Source organism: Merops nubicus, unplaced genomic scaffold (genome assembly GCF_000691845.1).
Source record: "Merops nubicus isolate BGI_N331 unplaced genomic scaffold, ASM69184v1 scaffold40455, whole genome shotgun sequence".
Classification (NCBI taxonomy): domain Eukaryota; kingdom Metazoa; phylum Chordata; class Aves; order Coraciiformes; family Meropidae; genus Merops; species Merops nubicus.
Window position 1 is genome coordinate 21052 of NW_008611022.1, and position 27153 is coordinate 48204.

The window sequence follows — 27153 nt, forward strand, 5'->3', positions numbered from 1 at the left end:
GAAGTCTAACACCACAGACAAAAAGGACTCAGATCAAAACAGGTGATTTAACCACTAAAATTCTGAGTGTATTCTGGATCAGACAAAAGGGGTATTCTGTACACACAGACCCAAAACATAGATTCTAAGTGAATTCAAAGCAATTTATCTGAAACTTAGTTAAGTAACATGTAGAAATTGTTAAAAACTTCTTAAAAAATAGCATATGCAAATAATCAAAAAATTTACATATTTTGTTTTAGCAGATTCAGTAAAATTATTCCAGATCTCACATATAAAAGAAGAAGTCTTATCCACAAAGATTTTAAGGTTATTAAGGAAAATATGCTTTCATTGCAATAGTTTACTTAGGTGAAAAAAAAAGTTGACAAATTTTACTTTATAAAAGTGTTTATATTCACCTTGAATTTCAGGAAGGTATCTAAAAATATTACTTCAGAATTCTATCTTCTGATTGAAAAAAAGTCTGCAATGCTCTGCGAACATTACACAGCTCCTCTTCTTGCTGTGCAAAAAAGCACTACAGTTAGCACACGCTTTAACTATTTTTCTTTAAAGTATTGTAATTCTGGTGCATAGTATATGGTGCTTTTAACATATCAAAATGATAGATTCGACACACTAAGACTCAGAACTAAACCAGTATATCCATATCTGCCTGTAGCTTTTATCACCTGGATAAGATTTGAAGTATAACGTGTCAATGCTATTTGGATTCTGACTCCCTTTTAGTTTTGATTAGGGGACTAAAAATTACAATTGTTAGTAACTTAGTGTTCAAACAGCTATACTCACACAATAAACACAAATGAGGACAAGATAACTTCATTTACCATTTCTTTAAGAAGTTTCTCATGGAGTCCTTTTATGTCTTCTTTCATCAGATGAATCTACAAAGAGACACTGAATGCATCTTCTCTGCTGGCAAACGGCAACTCATTTTCAAGATGACAATTACATCCCTAAATGGTTTATAACTGAGATACAGATGCACATGCATCTGCCTGCCTAAGGAAAGGGATGTGTGTTTTAAATTTGTTCTTTCTTGGATGACTAACAACAGTAAATGAAGCCACAGAATAAATCTTGCAGCAGTTTTCCAGATAATTGCACGTGCCTTCTAATGGGTGAAATCTAGCCCTAATACACTTCATACTGTTACATTAAAGGATATTTTGCAATACAGAAGGATATTTTGCAAGACAGAAATACTTATGTGGCACTAATACAAGGCTGAGGATAAAGATTTTCTTGGGGAAAAAAGTCAATACTGATATCTGTTGGTAAAATTTAAGTATTAAAAATTATTTATAAAAAGAAAGAAACAAAACCTACCTCTGAAGTAAAAATATGCTCTTCATAGTCAGTATGGTAGATGTTCTTCTCAAATGAAGTTTTAAGAATCTGAACTCTAAATAAAACAAAGGCAGTTCAAACAGCTTTGCTAGGTATGAACTGCCCCCACACATCATGAATACATCCCATTATTTGTAGCATATTTGTACCTAAAAGTATGATTCAATATTACCACCACTGTTATTACTGGAAGAGTCCAGCAGGTATAGGAAGAAACCTAGATGGAAAATAATTACATTTCTCCTGTAATGTAACATTTTAATCTCAGTTTTTCATTGCATCTACTGCTTCTATTTTATGGAAGAGAGAAACTACACAGAGAATAGTAGTTCCCCTCACTTATACCTCAAATGAACAGAACACTGATCTCCACCAGGGATTAATGAAGCCTACTAACCTTTGCTGCTCATTTTTCCTGTAGGTACTAAAAGTATGTCTATGTTTTTCCCAAAAGGTCTGGAAAGAAAAATATGAAGAGATGATTATCAGTAGGAAGTAATATTTTCTGATCTAAAACTGACTGCTGTCTAATATGAATAAAATAACCTTCAACCACAGACTCAGCACAGAATGGATAGGAGGTATACAGTCATCACAGACACTTGAAAAAAATAAGCTCAGCTAGCAGGATGGGGCACTTCAGGAATCCTATTTTCAAATATTCATTTTTATATGAATGTTTATATATCCATTTTTCCATTACAGCAAGTAGCAGACTTACAATGTCAACTATTTTGTCATAGAACACAGGGTAAGTCAGGTTCAAAGGCCTACATGCTGCTCCCAAAATACAGGCCAGCTGAAAAAAAAAAATGCTCAGGAAGGGGGGTAAGAGCCTGTTAAAAGCAGTAGTAGTAGTTTATTCTAGTAAGAAAAACATGTAGTGCAGATGTAGAAGTTATGAGAGTGTTAGCATTAGCCAATCCTAACAAATCAAATTAATGCTCTGAAACTTCACGCAACTTTAAGCAGAATGATAAAGACTTTAAAAATCCAAATTAATGACCTAAACTTAACAACAATATGAATAATCTATGGCTTCCACACGAGTTCACTTTTCTCCATGACCAAGCCATTAAATACAAACCGAGAATTCTTTTTCCATGTTTTTCAAGGACTGAGAATCTTGTTCAAATTTCTCAAGTTCCTCAAGGAGAGCAACATGAAATTTGTCCAGCTGCCTGATCCTACCAAAACAAAATAAGTTACTTTTAGAAAGCATTCATTGCATTTTAAGGGGCTCTTAAAAGAAATCTTTTGTCACAGACCTGCTTTCACGAAGCTCATAGCACATTGTTGTCAGATGCTCATGGGCAGCTCTTAACGATTGCTTAGTAAAATGATCCATTTTCCGTGAGCGGCTCTGTGAGGAAGTTTTAACATCAAACTCAGACCATTTTCACTTTAGGAACCTCCCCCCCATATTCAGTACTATAATTGCTTAATACCGGAGATTATACTAGGAAAACCTCCTTTTTTTAAAAAAAAATAAAAATATATATCTCTGTCCTTTAAGGAAAAGTTTTCTGCTCATGAAATGTAAACAAACATAGGTTTATGTTTTTGATAAAATTCTATCCAACTTGATTAGAAGTTATATTACTTGAATAATGTATTCCCTCAACACAGAGCATGTACACATGGAATGGATGATGTATGCTTACAGCTGTGTTAAGATGAACAAATGCATTATTCAGGCTCATGTGTTTCTTTTTACAGACAAATTTCATTTGTGTGTTTGACAATTTGAAAAAAAAACAAAATGCAGCACACTTACTACTCTAGATACATAAACTTGTTTTGAAACAGATAGGATTAAAAAAAATAAAGCAGAGCTGGGAATGAAAATCATTAAAGAGTTAAGAGAAACTGAAAAAGGCATAAAAGGCAACTTGAATTTTGTCACTTCTTGAAGTTCAATGCACATAGCTATTTTCAGGTCCTTTAAAAAGCAAATTCTGTGCTGTAAGACAAGTGATCATTCCTATGCACAGGTACCCATGAGATAACTAATACTGTATAAGAAATGTCTTGCCTCGATTTTCTTGGTGAATTCTTTTTGGAACTTCTGACATATACTGATAGTTGTGCAATCAGGTTCCCAGATTTCCCCATCCAGAACAGACAAATCATTCACAGATAGAGTAGATATGCTTTCAGACACTGAAGAGAGGTGAAAAAGACAATATCCCAATTCAGTATGATAAAGGATCCTATCCAGGGCCTATAACAGCTTTGATTACACAGACTAATTTTGTCAATTAGATGGCTAAGATCAGTGCCTCTTTACACATGTATTTTCTGAGTTTTTAAAAGGATACAGTCTTTAAGTATTAGCATCTCTTTTTACTGCTTTTTTTAAAATATGTAAAATACTTTTTTAATAGATATGATATTTTCTTGTTAAAACTTTGCTATGTTATTTTAAACTTTTGCACTAGTGTAGTCAACTTCCGCTCCATAACTAACCTCTGTAAGTAACAGCATCATCTGTTTTAAATAATCTTCTAGGCTGTAACTTTCTTGTTCTCTTTCCTTTTTTTTCCACCTCTTTGTTTGTTTTTACTTCATCAGAATTGCTTTCTGTATCACTTGGGTACTTTCGTTTGAGACATGTCTGCACAGTCGGTCCTTAAATAAACACAAAAACAATGTCTAATTTTAGGGTTATTTAGAACAATGACATGGGAGGACAAAGAAGAGTTTTTCTTAACCTTTATGGAGACACATAGGAAGCCTTTTACTTTAAATCACATTTGTACCTGACTCATGAATGGGAGCATAAGGTTCTTCACTCCAAGACTGCACCTTACTTCCACTGGAAGCAGATGACAGAGATGGTGGTACAGTACCCTGAAAGAAAAGCCACTGATTTATGAGCTTCCAGATTAAAGCACGTTCAGAAGTCTTCATCAGATATCCACATTTATGTTATTTTCATTAAACTAGTGACATGAACACAACTCCAGTAAGAAAAGAAATAAAAATCACTGTATGAACTACTACTAGGTCTCATTAGAAGAAAGAATAAACAATTCTTTCCTTGCACCCATATGATAATTCCCTAAATTATCTCTAACCTTTAAAAATTAATGAGTAGGATTTTCCAAGCAGGTCAAAAGGAAACATCATATATAGTGTTTAACACTAAGAAAGATGCATTTCCCCTAAACCTCACCATCTGTAAAGTAAATTGAATAGACTAAAAGCTGCAGCTCTCTTCTGAAGAGCAAAGGATTCAGTAACATACCTCTTCTCTACCTTTGGCGATGGGTCTAGTTGTATCTTGCAGTTTTCCTTTAATAGAAAGTGTGTCTGAAAAGCAAGGTCTGAAACTGGAATCTTTGTTACCATCACGTGCTTCAGATACAGATCCCTTTGCATGTTTTCCACTGACAGGTTTAGACCTTGTCGAGGTGAGCTACACATGAACAAAAACCATCATTATTGAAGGGAAATTTACAAAAAGATACAAGTCAGCAGCTGAATGAAACAATTTCAGTTAAAATAACTGTAGAATAACATTCTTACCAAAGATGCTTCAGTTAAAACTGGGGAGAAACTTTTATTTCCAAATGTTAACTTTTTAACAGGTGTCTCAGAAGACTGATTTAGACATTTACTTTGAATATTCTTTTTTGGCAGATAGAAGTCATTGGGAGAGATTCCTTTCTCAAAGTTTAACATTTCTCTTTTTTCTGGCGTTGACTCCTGAAGACCAGGTGACATCTGCTCTTGAGTAATATCTCCTTCTGATATTATTTCAGCACCTAGAAAATAGTTATTTAACTCTCAGCATGAGGAATGAAATGGAAAAAAAAAAAGCTAAGTTAAAGCCCCATATCGCTAACTGTTCCAACTCTAGATATTTGCAAGTCTTAGACGTGCGGAACTTTAAGAGCTGGCATATGACTTGCTGCCCTCGCACTTTTTGCACTCTCTGCACTTTTCAGCTGTTATCAGATTGTCTGACACTACAAGTATTGTACTTCTCTTTTATGCTGATGTGAAATCACCGTATCAAACCATCAAGGTGTTAGTGACATATTAATAACCGACCTTAAATGATGTGGTAGGGGTTATCTCTTATTTTAAAAGCATGAAATAAAGGTAAAAGGTGTACTACTGTGATAATCCTCATTTAACCTCCAACTTTTGATACAGTATTGCTATAAAAGTCAAAATACCTACACCTCATTGTTTCAAGAGATGCAGGACTCTCAGGTGAGGGCTTTTCAATTTCCTTTTGTTCTGCAGGATTCTTTGATTTAATAAATGCTTTTTGTATGTTGGCAGTTACTCCTCTCTTTGACTCCACACATACAATATTCTGGAGATCCTTTTGCCAATTATCATCCTTTATTTTCCCATTTGTATGCTTCTATTAAAATACAAAGTTTATAGAAACATTACTTGTAAACACCCAGAAGTGTATGTAACGTGCAGGTAAAAAGCATATTAAGCAGCTCAACTCGCTCACATTGAGCACTTCAAATTCAGGAGTACCAAATACAAAGTAGACTAGAGTTTATTTTGAAAACTAGGGCAGAAGTGGATTTTTCAAATAAAGGGCAACTGTATACCTCTGGTTTTGATTTCTCCTCCTTATAGGTGCATGCTGATGATGTCCTTTCACTCTCTGACTCTGAACTGGAAGGTTCTTTATAGTTTTTTGCCAGTGTTGCTCTTCGAGGTCGTTTTTCTCTGGTGGTTTGTTCTATTGATTCATCAGTTCTTGCACTCTGTTTTTTACATTCATTTACCTTTGGAAGAATAAAAATGTCTTCAGTTTATATCAGAATAATTAATGAATAAATATATAAGAATAAATGGCAGGTAACTTGGTTTAATTACTTGAAATCCAGTATTTCAAAACAACTAAAAAAGTTTTAATTTTACCAAAGCTCAGAGACTCTAACCATCAGTCTACCATCCATTTGGGGAAGATAATTCTCACTGTAGATAGGGCACAGTGCAAGCAGGGATATAAGAGTTGAAAAAGTGAAAAGGAAAAACAAATGCCAATTTTCAACTATGGCAAAGCTGAAGTGGGTTTCCAAAGCTTGCTTTCTGAAATACGTGCACGTTTAAATTAGATTGTAACTGGTTTAAAATAAAGCAAAACCAAAAGCCTACATGGACCAGGATCCTTGATCATCACCTTTGAACCAAGTACCTTAGACCCTAGACTGGAATTGCCTCTTCCTATCTGTCCCCCTTCTACATCATAACTACTGCCATGCTCCCTACACAGTACAGAATGTTCAGAAATAGAGCCAAGTGTGTTCTCATGAAACAGGTCATGAGGTCCCCGGGGACCTGACATGAGAAAGGATGAAATATGTACGTGCAACACCTCCCAGATTAGGAGAGGTTAGAATTCTTGACTCTAACTCTTTTGTAAAGCACTCTATGCAAAACACACGCATTTGTAGCCTCTCCATCTCCAGGACCAAGTCTATTGGTGACTCCCGAGCTTCAGATACTTCCCACCTATGTCTGTGCAGTAGCAGAACCCCACCTCCTCAAAGTAGGTACTCTGAACTTGTTTGGGTAGATCTGGGGAATTTCTCTACTAAAAAGGAAACATTTTCCTTGATAGACTGCTTCAACATTTGGCACTTGAAACACTCCTGAGTTTTGAAGCCCTGTTCAGAACTGAACCCCTCTTCAGTTTTACATGGGCTAGACATCACCATTGAGACATACATGTGGTGATCAGATCCTCACTGACTTGCAGTCAGGTTAAAGCTACTAACATCATATAGAATCTAATAATTACTGTACAATCTGAGAGACCAAAGAGTAGCCTGGACAGGACAGATTTTGCTTTTTTTTGCCTTTTTTTTAAAAAAATAAATCCCTGTGACTTACTAACATCTACAAACACCTTCCATTAACACATTCATGATCACAATTTATTATACTCACAACTTTAATATGCTTACAATATTTTGAAATTATCATTTCTTAATATCTATAACAGTTTTCGTTCTGCAGTTTCACTATATTGCATAGATTTAACAAATTATAATGTCAAAGGTGAATTCAATTAAACATATTAGCCACATGAAAACCCTTGCTGAAAAGCTAATGTCATATTCAATGGAGTAGATGGCTCTTAAACAGTAGATACAATAATAGTTTTAAGTAATAAAACTTACAAAAGCATCAATGTATAAGAATTGTGCTAAGTCATAGCTAGTACTATGCCTGAAATACTTGCTAGATACTACATAAGAATATATTACCTGAAAAGAACTAACTCTATTTAGGCAAATGATCTTGAAATAAGCATAGAGAAATGTCACACATTTAGGAAAAATTATTTTAAAACAGATCCTGTAGTAAGTGAAGATATTGCAAACATGCATTACAGATCTAGTTGCAAATTTACATTTACCTTTTTCTTATTTGTATTTCTGCCTTTAGGTTTATCCACATGACAAGCACGTTCAGAGAATTTATCTGCTGCTACAACAGAAAGTTTAAAAAAAAAAAAAACACAGAAAAATATTCAAACGTTTGACATTTAGAGTTTTGGTGGTAAAATCATGGAACCACTTTTATGCCCGCAAAATTATTCATTCAGTAAACTGCTTTCAGCATGTTATTTTAAAAAGCCAAAGGGGTTTTTTTGTTGTTGTGGTTGACAACAACCTCTGCCTGTCCCATCCTCCAAGAATTTTCCACATTAAAATACAGACTTTATGGAAATTGACCTTTATAAATCTTTAGAACTAATTTGAATATTCCTTATAATTGGAAATAACATAGCAAAAACATAAAAAAAATCTTGTATCTGCAACACAGCACATTCCATGCTGTGCGGAAAATATCTATGGACAAACTTATTGCAGCATTCTTAAAAGAAGTTACAAGTTTCTTACCTTTGTCTGTGTTTATTGGTTTCTTTAAGTTTTTATTTCTATTGTAATCAATTAACTGGGCTTTAGATTTTCTATTTGATTCCTGTAGCCAACTAATATCTGTCTTGTCATCACCTCTGTATTCTGTGTCTGTGTCACTGAAGAGATGTTTCCTACTTGGATTGTTTCTAGTCTACAAAAAAAAAGTTTGTAAGTTATTGATTTACTTTTAATATACCTTTCACTTACATAGTTAGTATTTAAGGCAGGAAGACAAGGTATACTGATTCACAGAAACCTGAGCCTTACTTTTTTTCCTCCTTTCACTTCAGTGCTAGTTTTACTGTCATCTGCATTCCTTAATTAGAAAATGAAAAAACATCTTTAAATGATACATTTAAAAATACTTGTTCTAAATCTCTCTACTATTCATGGGATATGTGGATTACAGATTCAAACAAATGTACCTGCTTTGCTTTTGATCTATACTTTGGAAATATCAGTTCACCTTAAACCCTACAGGATGTGCTTGTTTGCTTATCACCAGTAGGAACACAGAGGAACAACATGTCCCTTTGCAGGCTGATCATTCACAACAAACTACCCTCCCCTATTCAGGGGTTTATATCCCTACAGTATTCCATGAAGAGAACTAAAGTTGTTTTCTTCATGAAACATATTCTTTCCTTTTTATCAGCTCCCCAAAAGAAAAGCATGAAACAGCCCAGGAGACAACAGCAGCTATGTTTATTGCTTGAAAATCAACATAGTCAAGATATTATTGTCATGCATAATATTCCTTGGGAATTTTGTAATGGAATACTGGAGAGTGCAGACAGTACTACACTTGATCACCAGCAGACTAGGACACAGTGTAACATCCCTACCCTTTTTTGTTTGGATCTGTATGAACACTCAGTTCCACAACACGCAGTTCTTGGATCTAAAAATGTAAAAAAATGAGAAACAAATGGAAGTTTTGATTTGTTCAGCCATTTGAACAAAACAAAACAGGCCACCAAGCAGTAACAGCTAAGAGCTTTTTCTGCTCAGTTTTTATACTCGGCAATTAACTTCAGATGATTATTTATGTCTCAGAAATTATCTAAAACCAACTGGAATTGACTGAAGCTTTCAGTATCTCAAACTAAGATACTGGTTTCCATCCACTTGCTTCACTACCTTCATCAATTTGGCAGGCTCCTCTGAGTCAAAACAAGCACAACTCTCTTTCATTGCCTTTGGCTTTGAAATCTCAGCTTTTTTTTTTTTTTTTTTTTCACTCAAAACGTCTGGGCAAGGATGTGTTTGCAATGGGAATTGGAAGGGTAGGAGTAACACTTTTGGGATAATAGGATAATTTTAAAATAATGATGCTCCTAGCAGTTTTATTCCTAATTCAGGAAAATATTGTAATAGTTTTAAGTGGCCAGAACCTCAGGGCAGTGTCTATCATAAATTTGAAAGTGACAGTGCTATTTACATGGCAAATTTATTTTCCCTACTTAGTTCAAGGATACAGTTTGAATGTTTAGATGTTAACTATGCTTTCACTAGATATAATTTGACTCAGCTCCTTTATATTCTATTCATAAGAGTTTTGGTTATATTCTTACTCCAAGTTTTATTGTAGGCTCATCCAACCCACTGATGTTGAAGTTGTAGACATCATCCCTGTCAAAGACATACAGAGATCAATTTTGTGACTGAATTAATGAACATCTCACAAAGTTAGCTATGGGTAATTAGAATTTTTGTATGAAAATGTTTTAACTACTTACATAATACGACCAGCAGTTTTATTAAAAGAAGTAGTGGTATTCAGGCTTCTATCCTGAACTTCTTCCTGTACATGAGTAAGAAGTAAACTCCTATGTCAAATTCATTTATATACAGTCACCTCAAAAGGCAACCTCTTGACCATGAACATACAAAAAAACCTCACAGCTCTTCAGACTTCTGCTTGATTAGTGATTGTACAACATGGCAAAAGGGGACAAGAGCTGGTAGAAAGCAAATCTTTCAGAATTTTATCTTTAAAGACATTAACATAAACCTCAGAATTTTTTTTTTCTCCCCAAAGAACTACTTTCTGTGTCCTGGCTATACTCCATTTAAGGGCTTGCAATTTCTTTTACTTCTAAATTTACTATAATATTTTTTAATTAAAAATATTTAGCACTACCATGTATAAAAGAAACAGATTCAATTATATAACATATAAACAGAAATTAATTTGCATTTCACAGGCTGACAGTTGCCTGTAAAAATATTATTCTGTGTAGGTAGAGATATAAGAAATATTTTAAGTATACACAGTCAATGCATAATTAACATTAATGCCTACAGATATTTAACATTCCCTGTTCATCAACTTTGACTTTACATCTACTAGCTACCATGATATATGGACATATATATGATATGAAAGAAATTTCCAACAAAAGCAGTAAGATGTTACCTTAGAGACACAGGATTTGTTTAAATATGACCTGAAAAATAAGGATACATTTTGTTAAATGCTGATTAGAATACACATTAGAATATTGCTTGTATAAATAAAAGCCTTATCAAACACAAAATTGTTTAGGTATTTAAATACAAAAGTTGGTTAAAAGAGATCAGCTCCTTTCAATTTTCTGCTCTAGACAAATTCCTTCCAGATTGCACAGCTTTTCTTTTTTTAACTTTTTTTGTTAGGAATAGTTTTCTTAATTTAAGAATTTTTTAGATTTAAACTCTAAAAGCCAACTCTTTCAGGAAGAGAGAAATAGGAGCTTCAGATGATCAGAAAACTGATGATTGAATCCAAGTGTGAACCCCAAACTATGGTGATAGGATAGACACTCCCAACATGGACCACCCCAGTTAATTTCTCTCCACTAAATATGTTGTGAATGACCAAAGGACCACTGAATAGAGTTTCTAACAGCCCCCGCAATTATTGCAAATACTGCAGCTATGCAACTATGAGCCTCCTGTTCTTTGACACAAAAGGGTTTACCAGAAGCAAACAAATGATTCAGGATCTTTAACAGTCCCTTCCAACTCAACACATTCTATGATTCTATGAAAGCAGGTTGTGAAATAAATGTAGATAGAGAAGTAGATCACAAAGCCACACACACAAAAGAATAACCACAAAAGTAAATACTTTACTTACCTGTTAAAACCCAAGGATCCTCTTGCTCTGCTTTTCTCATCAGTCTTTACTTTATATCTGTCACTGATTTTATTAATCAGTGATTTTGTTGTGTCTGTCATTTCTTTAGACTTTGTTTTCTATAAAAACAGTTTAAGACTTGACAGTGAATCCATTCAACAGAAGGGCAAAGCTGCAAACAGAACTACAGCTTCCCAACAACCACCTATCCTTCACTAAATATCTTCTTGAAGTACTACACCACAATCCTTTGAAAAATATTTTCCTTTGCATTGCCCAAACAGTGAGCAATAAAACATCAGTTCAGCAGCTACTGCCTTTTCAATGTTGTGGGTTTGTGTACTATAACATTTGAAAGTTAATGGAGAAGTACATAAGAAGCACAAACTGGTGCTTATGTAAGAATTATTTTTTACAAACATAATTTAAAAAAAAGAAATTCAGAGTAAACTTATCTTAAACAGGTCACACTGAAAAAGTAAACAGTGAAGACATTTAATTCCCTTTGCATTAGTAGAAAGTCAATTAAAAACAAGTGTGTGACTAAATGAAAGAAAAATTCTAATTTTGAAACACTGAAAATTTTATAATTCTCTGAATTACAATTCAAAGAAGCAAAGGCAAGAAACTCTCACCGTCTTTGATTGTTTTGAATCTTTTCTGAAGAGAACATCATGTTCCTCTTTTGTAAAATCAGGATGCAAAGATGTTTCGGACACTCTAGCTGAAAGAAATGTTTTAAATGACATTTCAATAGTAGTTGAAATATTTTTCCCTTCTGTACTTAACAGTTTCTGTTTCAAATGATTAACATTCTGACTGTCCACTAAGTATTTTGCAGCCTTCTTCCCTCATGGTATCAATTTAATGTCTTGGTTTTCTCCTCTTTTTTTAAAGAATTTCTTTATCTGGAAAGATACTTCAAAAAACTGAGTAAATCCTTTTTGTTTTCACAGCTCTTTCACTAACTGTAGAAACTAATACAGGAAAACAAACAAAACAAAAGCACAGCTGTACATTAAAAATTTATTTGAAAAATTTTTAACACTAACAGTTAACAAGCGTGAACATAACCTGGTTGGGATGTGTATGTCAACGATGGCTTTGGCTTCTGCTTCTCACCGGTTCTTATATAGGTCTCAGAAATAGAGCATGCTCTTTTTTTCTGTGTTTTGGTTTCATCAAAAGAACTCTCCAAAAGACTAGACAGCCTAACAAAGATAATACCATCCTACCATCAGTGAAATGCAGAAAGGGAGTCTTAATTACAATAAACATGCCCCACAAATATCTTGTAGATATCAATGCATTTTATATTGGTACTTAAGCCTGCTACCATTGTTCAATTAACCAATGCACTGTAAAGCAGCCAACCTTTAGAAAAAAACATGTATTTTAAAGTAAACTTCAAAAAGGCAACAATATCCTTTGGCCACCATTAAACCTTGAACCTAGATAACTCTGTGGTGTGTCACATCTATGACTTTTACAGCACAGTTCACTTATGTCAACCCACACGTCACTTGTATTTTACCTTCTGATGTCATCTAAAAGAACTACTCTGTTACTACTCCTACTTTGATCTTGTTCCTGAGCACTAGAACAGATTCATCAATTTACAGTCTTTAAGACAACAGCATTGTTTATGAAGTAGCCTTAGCAAAATATATTATATATAATATAATAATAGCACCTAAGAGTGCTAGTTTAGTGCCCTGAATTTCAGGCTTACACAGCCAAAAGTTCCTAAAGTAACTCTCAGGGAAGATAAGACAATTAAATTCTAGCATTTTCTGAAAGTATGCAACAAAATTTCAATTCTGGCAATATATGAAAATGCCCCTTTCAAAGTGAGTGACAATAACAGTGACTTCATATTCTTTTCCAATACTTACAAAGGTTTGTCGCTTCTCCCTGCTGGCTGAGAATCTGGAACAATATCTTCAAATGCTTCATCTAAATGAGACATTAAGTTGGTATTAATTACTATTACAAGAGAAAGGGACAAAACTAAAATAATTTTTCAAGTAGGAACTATCAAGACTTGTAAAATTACTTACCTAAAGTTTGCTTCTGTGTGGCCCCCATTTCTTCCTCTTGTACCATTTCCAAAACTTCTTCAGTACATACCTTCTACAGTGGGGTAACACCCAAAAGAAAACATTAGTATAGGATTATAAAGAGCATAACCCTGTAGACTTGTATTTTCCCTAATAAAATAAGAAATTATTTTTTCATTTCATAGAAGTGCTGACTCCAGTACCTTTTCAGATAGTTTTGCCTCATTTCTGCTATTTGAATTCATGATTTTCTGTTCTGTTTCAGCAAATTCATTGTTCAGTGTATATCTCTGTCCACTCTAAAAGCACAATATGTAACACTGACAATTACAATCCATAAAAGCAAAAGAAGTGAAATTTTCCTAGAAAGTAACACTTGCAATATTCTAAACTACACATTCTATATGTTAAAGCCTTTGTGTAAAGCATAAGTATATCAAAAAATGCTTTAGAAAGCCACAGTTGAGGATTTGACCTGAATTTGACCCGGAAAGACATTCAGAACCAGAAATAAAACAAAAAATATTACTTTGATGTCTTTGTTTAACTGAAATAGCAGCAAAACTATATATACTCAAACTGTGATTCAGTGACACCTACGTGGGTTTGTTTTTAAAGAATACATAATGAAAAATGTCCTAAAACCAATGCTATAAATGCTGTAACCCAAAGACATTAACATTTCACATACACTGAACGTATTGGAGTTTTTTTAAGAATATCCTAAAAAAGTATTTATCAACACTACATAATTAATTTGAGATTCTGGGCATAGACCATTCTCATACCACACACAAAGAACAACTGTGGTTCTAGTAAAAGTGAGCTAACTCTGGGTCAGAACTGATGAGTGTAAGAGTTCAATATGACTTCAGACACCTTAAACCTGAAATCCACAGGACAAGAAAACATTCAATAAAGTCAAACACACTTTACTCACAAAGTGAGCTGCTGACTGCAAAACTCTAGCTCTTTAAAATATTAATTAGGAAGAAATCAGAAGAGAAATTAATGTTATTTGAATTAAACAACTTAGCTACAGATTATGCATACTCCAGTAGGTTGCTGATGGAAATCCTTTGTTCTGGTCTCACTTATTGCATTAAGCTTACACCGTTCAGCAGAGGTGACCATTTCCAAAGGTAATTTAAATCGTTCTTTATAAGGAGTGGCTGGAAACAAACCAGAGACATATTAGCATTCCACTATTTCTCCTATTATGTTTACTGTGTTGTTTGTGACATCAGTACAAAGATTTTTGCCCATGGTCACATCTATTCCATAAACTTATAAAAAGTTGGCTAGCATTGATGTCAAATCCCTATGTACCTTTTATAATTCTATTGATTTCATTGAAGTTACATGGAGGTTAGTGGGCTGTTATGTGGTTAATGACTCTAGGTGTCCGGAGGCAAACAATGCATTTATAGCCTGGCTCTGGTAGAAAACAGTTGGTCATCTATTTAAAGTTTTTAGAGTAATATGTTTTTGCTGGAATAGACTGTGGTTAAGTTCCAAATAAAAAATGTAAGAAGTTCTCTGTCTTGGTTCACCCTAATCTGAAAATGTTTTCTTTCCCAGCCTGTTACTCTTAATTTATATATAATACATGGGTATACATAACTAAGGATACTGATGCACTTGAGACAGTTAAAGCAAGAAAATTACTTTTTTTAAATTAGTTTTTAATTAATAATTTGTCATGCTGTTGTGCCACTGGTTCCATCTCCAGCCTCTACTGGTCTTCATCGTACAAATCTCTCCCTTGTAGAAAATATTAAATCTGTTACAGTAATACTATCAGTAGGAAAGTAATGACTCCCATTTGTCATAAAGTCTCATCTTTTTCTCTGCAAGAAGCATGTTGATGTAAGCATCAGTAGCACTGGATCTGTGACTCAATCTTGCCAGGGATCCCACCTTGCTCATTAGCCCTTTGAAGAAACGTGTGCAGTCCAGATAAGAGTAAAATGCAAGTGACAAATACACACATTGGAGAATGCTGATTTTTCACCATGATTGCTATTAAACGCACCAGCTGCTGAGCATTCTTTAAACCAAGAGCATATGAGGAGGAAGATGAAAAAACGCCTATGCTTTAGGTCTTCTGATCAACTGCTGACTTCTCAGCTTGCTCCAGCATGAACAGCAGCAGTACAAAGAATAGGTGGCCCTACTGAGAAGGCATGTGTGGATACCATCCTGCATCACATCTATGGACTGGTAGCAAGTGGTCTAGTTCAAAAACTTCCAAGCTTAAAAGCACCTGCCAGGGAGATTTTATAAGGTCTGCTTTTCATTTCAAGCTCTGCAAAGGATCACAGTTCATGGTTGTATTTCAAAGGCTATTTATAGCATATTTTGACCCTGAAAATTACTTGTGAACTTACATGTGCTAACGAATACCAGTGGACTCCTCCTGGAAAATCTGGTAGTTCCAGCAATAACCACAGATGCTTCAGACACTTTTCGTTTAGAAGATGTGGTTATCTTGAGGAACAGAAAAAATGTGACCATGATGCAACAGATTTCAGGATGACAACAAAAGATTTTAGAAAATCTGTTTCCAGGAGTCTTTTGACACTTTGTGTTTTTGGAGTGTCAATTGCTGTTGCTGCACACATCAATGTAATGTGATTCTTGGGCAGTTCCCATCTTAGAGAAAGTTCTCCAAAGCCTATCTGTAGGTGCTCCTGGTTTTACCACCTTACATTTATAACTTTGGAGTGATTGTTGGGCCGAAGAGGTTAGTGAATTGGACCCCTCTCAGTTTAAACCAGAGCATGAGGTATGCAGAGGGGCAGTCCCATGTACTTGTGATTTGGATAACCAGGCTACAGGAGTCACCTCCACAACCACATGCTCTATTGTAATCAGTATTTGCATATGCCAAGCCTGTAACACTAACTACAGCTGTTATTATTGCTGAACACTAGGAAGTCTCCAAAGGCTATACTAGACTTTTGCCTATCATAAGAGATCTAAGCATGTTTTGAAATCAGTTCTGTTTAAAGGAAATTCTGAGCATAATGGTCTAACAAACATTAACAATTACTTTTTATTTTTGTCGCACTGTTATAGTTTCAAAACACGTTATAATGATAATTTTTTTTTGCAAAGGGATCTATACAGTTTAGCGCCAAGTCATAAGAAAAACTATCAAAGCCTGCATTAGTTATATTGAAACTGTAAAATAACAGGATTTTTCTATTATAAAATACGATAAATATGTAAATATACTTCTATTTTTTATGTACTTGTTTTCTGTTTTAATAATCCTGCTTACCTTGGAGGAATCACTTCTGAATTTTTCTTGACTGCTATTTTTATTCAGAGTCCTCAAAGTTCCAGGAAGTTGCTGGGTTTTGTACTTACTGAGTTTCTCCTCTTCTTCAGATTTTTGTTCCAAACATGGTGACAACTGACTTTCTGGTATCAGAACCTATATAACAGTTTTGATTTTCAAAATTTGTATACAATATTTGGATTTTATTATGCTTTATATTTATACAAATACATAGAAAGCAATGTTTTTACCCAAGTAACAAATTACTCACTGTAGAGTTTTATAAACTTCAGAGCTTACATACTTTTAGTTTCAAAAACATCCAACCTAACTGTTACTCTCACTAACAAGGAAGGGTTATAAAATCACAATTCACATAGAACTTTCCCTGTGTATACTGGAAGTATTCTATGAATTGGATATTAGCATTATTATGTCCCCAAATATACAATATATACTTACTAGAAATCACTTAACCATTTTGAGAGTTACCTTTACTTATTGGCATTTTAAAAGTCCTTGTTTTATGGGGAATGACCACAGGTTTGCTAATCATCAGACTAAATATAAAACCCAAGCAAACCACCATCTCAGCATATTACAGTAAAATACCTGTGATGCGCTCTCATCAAAGACAACGTGTACAGCTGTTTTGGCAAGAGATGCAGGTTGCTTCTTACTGAAGCCCTACAAAGGGAGGAACCATCTGTGTAAAATACATACTTGGCTTGCTTTTTTTAAACAAGAAACAGAAACTATTTAAGTCAGAGATCATCAGTATCTGAAAGCAGGTTATGTGGGAAAACAGATTCTACAAGCACAGAACAGCTCCATTCCTCAGGAGTCTCTCAGTCAGTCAGAGCTCAGGGCAAAGCATTTTGTACTGTAACTGTAAGTGTACTGCAGAACGGGATAACCCAGACATAATCAGAGACTCCCATGTTTGTAAGCATGCTGTTCTCATGCTTCTGGAAAAGCACATATGCAAAACTTGACATTAAGCTATAGCTATCTCTTTCCAGTCAGTTAATTTTTGTTGCAATTATTTTTAAATCTTAGAATCACAGAATCATCCAGCTTGGAAAAGACCTTTAATATCATCAAGTTCAACTGTTCCCCCAGCACTGTCAGGTCCCAAATAATCCATGTCCCTCAGCACATCTCCACAGCTTTGAAACCCCTCCAGGGATGAGGACTCCACCACTGCCCTGGGCAGCCTGGGCCCGGGCTTGACAACCCTTTTGGGAAGAGATTTTTCCCAAAATCCAATCTAAATATCCTCTGGCACAACTTCAGGCCATTTCCTCTCATACTTATGAGGAGGCATCTTTATTGAAGCGTAACATATACTGCAAGAAATGTTCTTCTGTAGTGGAAATGTTAATCAGAAACTTTTTGTATAAATAAATACCAATAATCACAGCCATATAAAATTTGTCTGGCAATTAGACATTTATTTTGAACCAACTAAAAACTGTTTGAAAATGTCTTTAAATCTTACCTTGCATTTACTAAATCCATAAATTTTTCTCGCTACTTCTTTGATTTCCAAGATAGAATCAAAATACAATAAAATTTTCTCTCCTTTTTGATTACCCACATTCATTGGGCTTTTTAGATCTATTGTTAATAATTTCTTCGAATCTTTTTCTGGACATAAACAAAATTTGAAAAGTAGTTTCATTACAATCTAACATCTCATGTAAATTTTGAAAATACATGAAATTTACTCATTCTTCAGTTTAACTACTAAAATGTATATTTTATTTAATTCACTCTAACCTTGAAAAATTTTACTAGTGAAAATTCAAAATTCAATCTTTTAGAAATACTTATTCTGTATATTATCCTGTAGAATTTTCCTTGAAGGTTATTTACTATAGATGCAGGCAAATTACAGATATTTACAAAACTATTCTAACTAGTTTTAAAAGAATATTACTAAGTACCATTGTCTTACCCCTTATTTTGCACTGAAGCAACTATAACAATTATTTTAGAATTATTTTAATAAAATCACACCCGCATGCCCAAAGTACAAATGTGATTTCACCACAGTTTTAACCCTGAAAAAAACATACCTAGAGTATTTTAAGCAGGAACTTTTGCTTTGCTGAGAATTGAGTCTTTAGGATCCTAAACTAAACTTTAGGATTAATCAATTTGAAAATCCAGGTTAGTGTGTAAGAAAAAGTCACATTTTTGAGTGTCAATACCTTCAAGGCAGTACAGGTCTACCTCTTCTTCTGGTATAACAACTGTTTCCCAACGCTGATCCTTTTATGGAAAAATACATATTTTTAAAGCCAGAAAAGCATTATATTGCAATGAAAGTGTAGTGATCAGAAAGCTATTCAGCAAGGACAAATCTGACTTTAAATCCTCTGTTACAAGGAGTGACAATGACCAAATGCTTTATTGATAACAGCAAAGAAGGTTTCAGAAGAGCTTTGGCAGAGACGTTAATCTGAACAGTTGAGTCTCCTCTACAACAATTGTAACTGCAATTTTATAAATGGCTTCTTGTTCATGTGTGCATATGTTACACAGCTCACCAACAGTATTAGAAAGTCACTCTTTTGAAATTATTTGACCTAAATATGCACACCAAAGCAAGATTTTTTTTCCCCTTCACACTACAGATGCATAGACAACTTCCAGATGTTGATGTGGGGAAACAAATTTGATACTCTTGAAAGAATGTCAGCCTACTGCCTCAAAACAATCTAGTCTGAGAGACAAAAATTAGCTTACTGCATCATCTGCTGCCACATAGAAAGATATACTTCTGCTACCAACATTGAAATCAATCCAGAATTCTTCAAGATTTTCATCCAATGGTATCTGTAGCTAAAATAAATTTTAAAAAAAACAGACAAAAAGAGTAAGAGTGGAGAGTAATGATTTATACCAGCCAACAGGCTTTGTGTTATAGCCTGACAAACTTCAAATGTATGCACATCTGTATACAAAAAAAGAAAAAAAAAAAATTCTTACTTGATCCTTATTTTTCCTTAACTAGAAGGCAAAGAAATTATCTAGCTGCAGGAATGAAAATCTGTGGGTATGATTAAGCCTGTAACTTACCTCATAAGTATCAAGAGCTGCTGATAAACAGGGATATGTAAAGACCCTGTAAGAAAAGAATATCGTGTCAAGTAAAATGCTGCAAATTTTGCATATCTGAACACAGCAACTACACTGTGTTTTCAGCACAAAACTTGTCTGCTTTAGAGACTAAGGATCACAACAATCACTTGACTGCACTTCTTCCAAATGAGATAACATGAAATTTTATACGTCCACACAATTAAAGCAGTGGTCTCAGACCTCTTGCAACCATCTTCATACTTCTAGCTCATCTGCTTATCTTTTAAGAGTATTATTCAAATAAGTATACACCTGATATAAAGACATAGCAGACATCCTCCCTGCTGTCATGACATAAAAGTAACACAAAGAGCACGTGATCATATAGATAAGATGAAAGCTCATATTTACTCTTCCTTTTGAATCCTATTTCTCTAGCAGATATTCTGATTGATCTCTACCTCAGTGTAAATATACACCAACACATAACAAGCTGTTGGTAGATGATACCTTTATTGCATTAACAAGCACCTCAGGGATTTTGTCACAGAACTAAACAAAAGACAAAAATTAGCTCCTTATAAAATTTATTAGAGGAAGTGTAGCATAAACTGAAACTTAGGTTTGTCTTTTTTCCAAATATGGAAATCACATAAAATTAACCTCTTGATAGAGAAGTTAATACCAGTGACAGTGTGCATAAAGATGGTATTACTCAATTGCTTTACTACTTAATATTTTAAAAATATCTCAACTCTGTGTTGTTCCTTGACTTCATACCACAGTAGTATTTGTCTTATTTACTTGTATTATTTTAAATCAGAGTTCCCCCAAATCAGTTTTCATGATACAGTTTACTCCTGATGTATAGTCATAAAATCCAAATAAGAAAACACATTAGCTTTAAAAAGCTCAGTTTTACCTTCTTTTGTCGCCAAGCATGCCATTCACTTGGTTAAGAAATTTTCTGCAATCCTATTAAAACACGGAAATTCCTTAAAGAATTGTAAGATGAAAGTTTACCTCCCTAGAAATATTTTTCAGATGACTTACTGTTTCAAACTCAGAATCTTTAATCCCTTTAAATGCATTGGAGACAAACTCCATGGAAAACCACTGGCATGCCAGTTCTCCTCTTTGCTTCTCTGTTATCATTCTGCATAAAGCTTCCGTGATGGCTACTTGCAGGTCATAGTCTGCAGCACAATATATTTTACAGGAATAGAAGTTTTAAAGATTCTACTATGTGAAAAAAATATTATGTAGGAAACTGGCATAAGCAGTGCTGAACGTTTCATATTATACATCACATTGTATCCAAACACATAACCTACAAAGGGTGTACAAAGAATTAAGAGAGTAAGTACAACTAAACAACTTATGTTCCAAAATGAAATTTCAAACAAACTTTCAGGAAACGTCAGAGCAACAGTAGGCATATAAGCAAGACATAGCAAGTTTTCAACTTTCACCCGTCTGAACTGGGAAATTGTTGGACACCAAAGCAATCCCTGGGAGAAGTGATAGTACTACTAAAGGTGGCAAGCAGTTCACTGTCCTAAAAAGGCAGACATCCTTAGGAGCTTTTGCTATCTTAAAATTGCTATTCTAGAGATGAAAACAACTGAACACTTCAGAGTTAGCCACACACTGCACACATCTGAAACATTGCAGTCTGCATGCTGTATTTTTCAGAGGACTGTAATTGCAACGTTCTGCAGCTTCTAAATGTCTTCTCTGGATTTCTAGTATATCTACATATAATTTTTAAGAAGCTCAGTATTAAAATGTTTAAGTCCCATACTCACCTCCAGCATCCAAAATTCTCCTCCCCATGTCACCCCTGCCAGATAAAGTAATACTTCATCAAAATATGACAGCAACACAAAGCACAGACAAAAAGTTCACTTAATTACAAGCTTTCAATGTATGAGACAAATCCCTGATTCCACTAAAGTATTAGACTTCAAAGGGATGAGTCTGTTATGTTAAGGAAAACATCTGAAAGTACTACTGTGGAAGCGAATCACCTGATATATATAATGTTTATTCTATTTGTTTTTGGAACACTTGTAAACAAATGTCTCCATTTGAATTTCCCAATGTGCCTGATTCAATGTGCTTTACACGTGTCCTTATAAATAACAGCTTATTTTAAGACAATTGCAATGAGAATAAGTGTAACCCTGATAGGGGAAGAGAGAAATTTAGGCTTGCAAATGACAATAACCCATGAGAAAACCTGCCCCCAGCCACCATCCCTGGCACCACAACAAATGCAAAAGGAAGTTAAACTGGGACCAATTGGCACACATCACAAAAAGCCTTAGTGAAAACTGCCTTCAGCTATGCAAATGTTGTAATGATGTATAAATTATACTTCAGATTATTTACATGACAAGCAACATTTCCTTTGTTGAAAATATCTTTTTCCTGGCATCTCGAGGCATGTTGTCAAGCATTAAATTAAGTTTTCTTACTACCTAAGAAGAGTGGAAAAAAGAGAGTAAGGTTAAACACAGAAGAAGTTGTTAATTTTTTTTCTTATATAGGAACTTTGCAATATGTTTGTTACCACTGAAGAAAATAACATGCTTTAATTGCAAAAGAAGACAGTGAATATAGACCTGAAATCGTATTTATCTTAATATAACTACCTAAATTTCAATAAATAACATTAAAAATTGATGTTCACATTAAATCCAGAGGGTTATGTTTCTTATTTGCAGGTTTAAATGTAGAAAAAAAAACCTTTCAGAGCTTAAATTCTGCCTGCAGTTGACTACTGGCTAAAGTGTACCTTTCATTTGCATTAAAAAGCCTTTCCTTTGGGTATGCAGCCTCTCCAGAAGACTTTTGGTAACTTCCCCTTTCTTTAGAGGAAGTAAAGCCTGACAACCTGAGGTTACTAAAATAAACAGGCAAAATCTGCAGTATCCTAGGAGGTATACAAATTTCCTGCAACTGTCTAAAGAATTTACAACCAACAATCTTAATCCTAATTACAGCTGTTGTAATAGACTGTATTATTTCCTACACTTTTACAGAGCTTTCTCACCAGACTCTTAATACCACTTCTTTGTAATTTACTGTTCAAACCAAATATTATAGATCAGTAATCTGAAATAAGGCAAAACAAAAACCCCAACATAAAAACAACAATAAATATGCCCAGAGAAATATGAAATCATCTCTCTGCTGCTAAACCAGAACAATGTTCTCTTTTTAAAGTAAATTGCTATCTGCACAGTCTGTTAAAACACTAACAAGTTGCTTAGAAAGAAGAATGTTTACCTCTTGCTGAACATAAATACTAATTTGTTCATCAACAATGAGGGTACATGTTCTCAGAACAAAGTTTTCTAGTATTTGCATTTTACCTAATGAAGAGGAAAAAAAAATTAAAGAAACATTGAGAGAGTAATAGGCTGCCTTCTCATCAGCACTTGGACGAAGGTAAGTTTTCATTCAGAAGTAACATACAGCATGCCTTCCTCTCCATACAGGACTCTTCATATTCAAAACCAAACATCTACAAGCTTTATGGTTGAATGCAAGACAAAGTAGTTACTTCAATTTCTAGTGAACACAGCTCTTTAGGATGTTCCTAAGTCCCCTGGGCATGAGGTCATTCTTTTTAAAATAGAATTGGATTAATTCCGTAACTTAGCGCTCTGAGATATAATTCAGACCCTGGAATTTGTCTTCCCAGGGACAAGGAAATGAAACTTCCATTTTGATTGTGACATCATAACAGTCTATAGAGACCATCTACCTGGGGCTCTACTGACAGGTACAAGCAGAGTGATATTTGTGATAACAAGATCAATGACGAGGCACTACCCTGCTATGCAGACCTATAACAGTAGCTTAGAAACAAGGGTCTTTTCAGTAAGTGGGTTTTTTTCCCTGAAAACTGAACTTTTCCATTCAGTTTCCATTTCTGACAAGACTAAATTATCTTGCTTTATTACAGACATCAAATTACAAGGAAGTCTATCAGTACAGAAACCTCAAATTAAACTGTCCAAGACAGAATTGACACCCAAGCTTCCTTCACATGAATGAGAATTGTAGTCCCTTGTGCACAGAACAGCTCTCATTAAGAAAAGCCCTTTCCATTACAGTTTATTATACTCTCTAGTATACAGAATATCATATGAAGCATATAGATATGGTGGTGTATTTACACTAGACCAAGAAACTCTATACCACCCCTAATCACACATGTTCTTCTCAGAACTCTCTTGCATCAAAGTGGCTCCACCAGTACTAAGAGTTATTTCCACACCGATAACTTTCAAATGTCACTTTCAGAGCACTTTATCACATCTAGTGCACACTTTTTTTAAGCTCACCTTCAGGTCTGTTATCACATACAGCCTACAATAAAAAACAAACCAATACACATTACTTTGCTACTGTAAATATTACAGCATGAAAATCAGTTCACATGTACTTAAAGCAACTCATCAAAAAGCATTTAAGATTTTAAAGTTATTTCATCCTTAATAAAGAAAATAATACACTTCTAATAACCTAGTATGGTTCCCAAAATTATATTTCAGTTAAATTTATGGAAATTATTTCCCCAAAGACAGTATTTTCTATGAACAGAAGAAAACTCAGAGATCTTATAAACTTGGGGTCTTGGGATTAGCATACCAATAATTTCTATAATCAAAATTAGATCAAGATAATTTTTTTCTTATAGTTTACTGAACACTTACATTGTTGGGTTTTAAAATTTTATTTCATTATGGTAATCATAAACAAAACATGATTATGAATACAGGCAAATCAGTTCTCCAAAAAGACTTATAGAAATCACTGTAACATTTACTGTAGAAGGATATTAAATAGAAACACATTTCAAAGTCTTTTTTTTGGTAAACCAGTAGTAATTATTTTGATAAAACACACAACGTATTTTATTATCAATATATTTTTACCAGCAACACATTGAAGAGGTCTTCAGCCAGATTTATAAGCGTTTCATTCTTTGCATCTCCACTGAGCATGAAAATCTCTTTTATCTTTTCAAACCAATTAACCATGTAAAGGGAAAAGAGAAATCTATTTTAATAGCATGAAAAAGGACAATAAATGGTATTATGCTTAAATAAAATTATTGAAACTACATGAAGTTTGTATATATAAGACAATGCTACCAGCCTGCTGAGCATACTTTAGCCCCAGACTGAAATTTTTCACATTTAAAATACCCCATTTAAGTCTGAATAATGTTTATTCAAAATTATAAGACCTTCTTAATTCAGAAACAAACGAGGACCAAATTGAATACAAAGCTGTTCAGCACAGAAGCATTACTCATGCATGATTTATTAACTTTTGAGGTTTTTTTAAAGAAGTTCATGTATTCTTTATTGTTTTACTTATCCTTCCAATAAGACCGTGTTTTATCATTGCTGGGAACCCGTCTTCTCCTGCTATGCTGACATTCTTCCCACATCTCTGAACAGAAGTCAGTAAAGTAGAAATGTTTTTGACTTCTTGTTTGTCAAGTTCCTGAAATTGAAATCAACAAAAGCTTTAGGGTACAGTTCTAGAAGAACCTCTATTTAATTAACCAGATGCCTTTTTGTTCTCAAAAGCCACCCTAACTGGAGCTTGCAAGTAAGATTAAATTAAGATTTCATGCTTAAATTTTATTTCAGTTTCTCAAATCAACTGCTGGTATAAACCAAGCCACATGAAATGTCTATTTTCCAGACTACTGCAAAGACAGTATAGATAATTTTGATGTAATGATTACCTTACCCGACACAGCAACTTGTCAAATTTGTTGACAAACTGTTTGCTGCATTTGTAAGAGACATTTTCACGGTCTTCTGTTGCCAGAAATTGTTCTAATAATCGGAAATTGTTTTTTCTTGTAGCTTCATCAATTAACTTTTCAAGCTGTCAACCATAAAAGAAAACAGAGCAACTTTACTACGGTATGCTTAACACTGATACTGATTTAACAAGGTTTAACATAAGTTTAATGCATCATCTGCTATATTCTAAGCAAATATTTAGAATCACAAAATCACTAAATGTGAAGCCTGCTTATCAACCAAGTTTTTAATTATTTGCCAGTTTTTCTTAACTGAAAGGGTTTTTTTTCTAATTAATAACAACTTCCAGTTCCTCTTGCTTTCTACCCAGCTACTTAGCACTAACCTATGTCAAAGGGAAAAATTCTTCCTATCACATTGTCACCTGGTAAATTTTACTTGCAGTTATATACCAGAAGTGCTTTAAGCTAGTAACTAAAGCAATTAATACTCATACTCTGATCCATAAACACATACCTGCATCTCTTTCCTGACTGACATTTTTGCAATTCATGTATTCAGCTGCATAAGAAGGGAAAAACCATCACTTCAGCAAGACACATTTCACTGATACAGACATCCAACAGGTTTGGCAAACACCTCAGAGATCATTCAAAACATATTACAAACTCCAAAAATTGTCAACAGTATGAATGCTATTTAAGAAATTAAACTGAGGGGGGGGGGGTACAAGGAAACATCTTTAGATGGATAAACAATTGCTTAAAATGAAACAGTAGCAGGAACAGTCAACTTTAGCCATGGTGGACCAGCAGGTCCTGCAGTGGACTCTCAGTATTTTTCAGTGAGATCAGAGCATGGGGATGGCCAACCACCCCACCAGCCCCGGGTTATCCACAGGAGGTAAGGCAACAGCAGAACTCCTCAAGGGCCTCATTGTAAACTGGTAGTTGAAGGAAAGAGTAATAAACGCATGCAGGGGAAACAGCCTCAACTACACACACAGTGATGGGCTCTGAGATAATGATTGCCATCAAAAGGCAAAAACCTCTAAAATCATAGTTCTCTGAAAACATTTTTTTAATAGTCAAAGGCAGACAAAAGTGTTTTAACAGTTTACATGCAAGAAATCAGCTTTTTCTTGTTTCCTAGAAATTAATCTATATCGACCAGTCTACCATGTGCGGTTTGGGTCTCCCCATGCTATAAATTACATAGAATTAGACAAAACAAAGGGAAATAATGACTGAAAACAGTGACCAATTTCTGTGGAACGAACAACTGGGAACGCACACTAGTCATTTCTGTACTCCAAAATAATACAGAAATAACAAATACAGGGCGGTTTTCAAATTATTTTTCCCAACACAAGAACACAACAACCTACATCGAAGCCTTTGCAATCACCTCACAGGTCTCTTGTCTCCTGCCTAGTCAGACAAGGCGGAGAAGAAAACACGAACCCCTCCCATGTGCCGCCTCCTCGACGAAGGAGGGAGATGCCCGCCCTGCAAGCACACGCAGCCGC

At 34.5% G+C, this 27153-nt stretch overlaps 1 protein-coding gene across 1 annotated transcript; it reads right to left on the reverse strand.

Moving 5' to 3' along the window:
- Positions 1 to 430: 430 nt before the first annotated feature.
- On the reverse strand, positions 431 to 26165 carry LOC103773717 (synaptonemal complex protein 2-like). Its single transcript, XM_008941095.1, is given in 42 exon segments — positions 431 to 505; positions 834 to 890; positions 1336 to 1411; positions 1754 to 1812; positions 2444 to 2543; positions 2625 to 2719; positions 3392 to 3519; positions 3826 to 3987; positions 4119 to 4209; positions 4607 to 4777; positions 4888 to 5126; positions 5548 to 5737; positions 5940 to 6119; positions 7760 to 7824; positions 8247 to 8418; positions 9842 to 9899; positions 10007 to 10071; positions 10687 to 10717; positions 11389 to 11507; positions 12024 to 12198; positions 12200 to 12356; positions 12463 to 12599; positions 13284 to 13344; positions 13449 to 13521; positions 13652 to 13747; positions 14502 to 14620; positions 15839 to 15938; positions 16735 to 16890; positions 18236 to 18384; positions 18951 to 19011; positions 19489 to 19584; positions 19822 to 19867; positions 20747 to 20799; positions 20878 to 21020; positions 21633 to 21667; positions 22219 to 22307; positions 23119 to 23204; positions 24183 to 24207; positions 24777 to 24881; positions 25225 to 25353; positions 25606 to 25746; positions 26142 to 26165. Coding segments are annotated over 42 exon segments (4389 nt in total).
- Between the last annotated feature and the right edge of the window lie 988 nt (positions 26166 to 27153).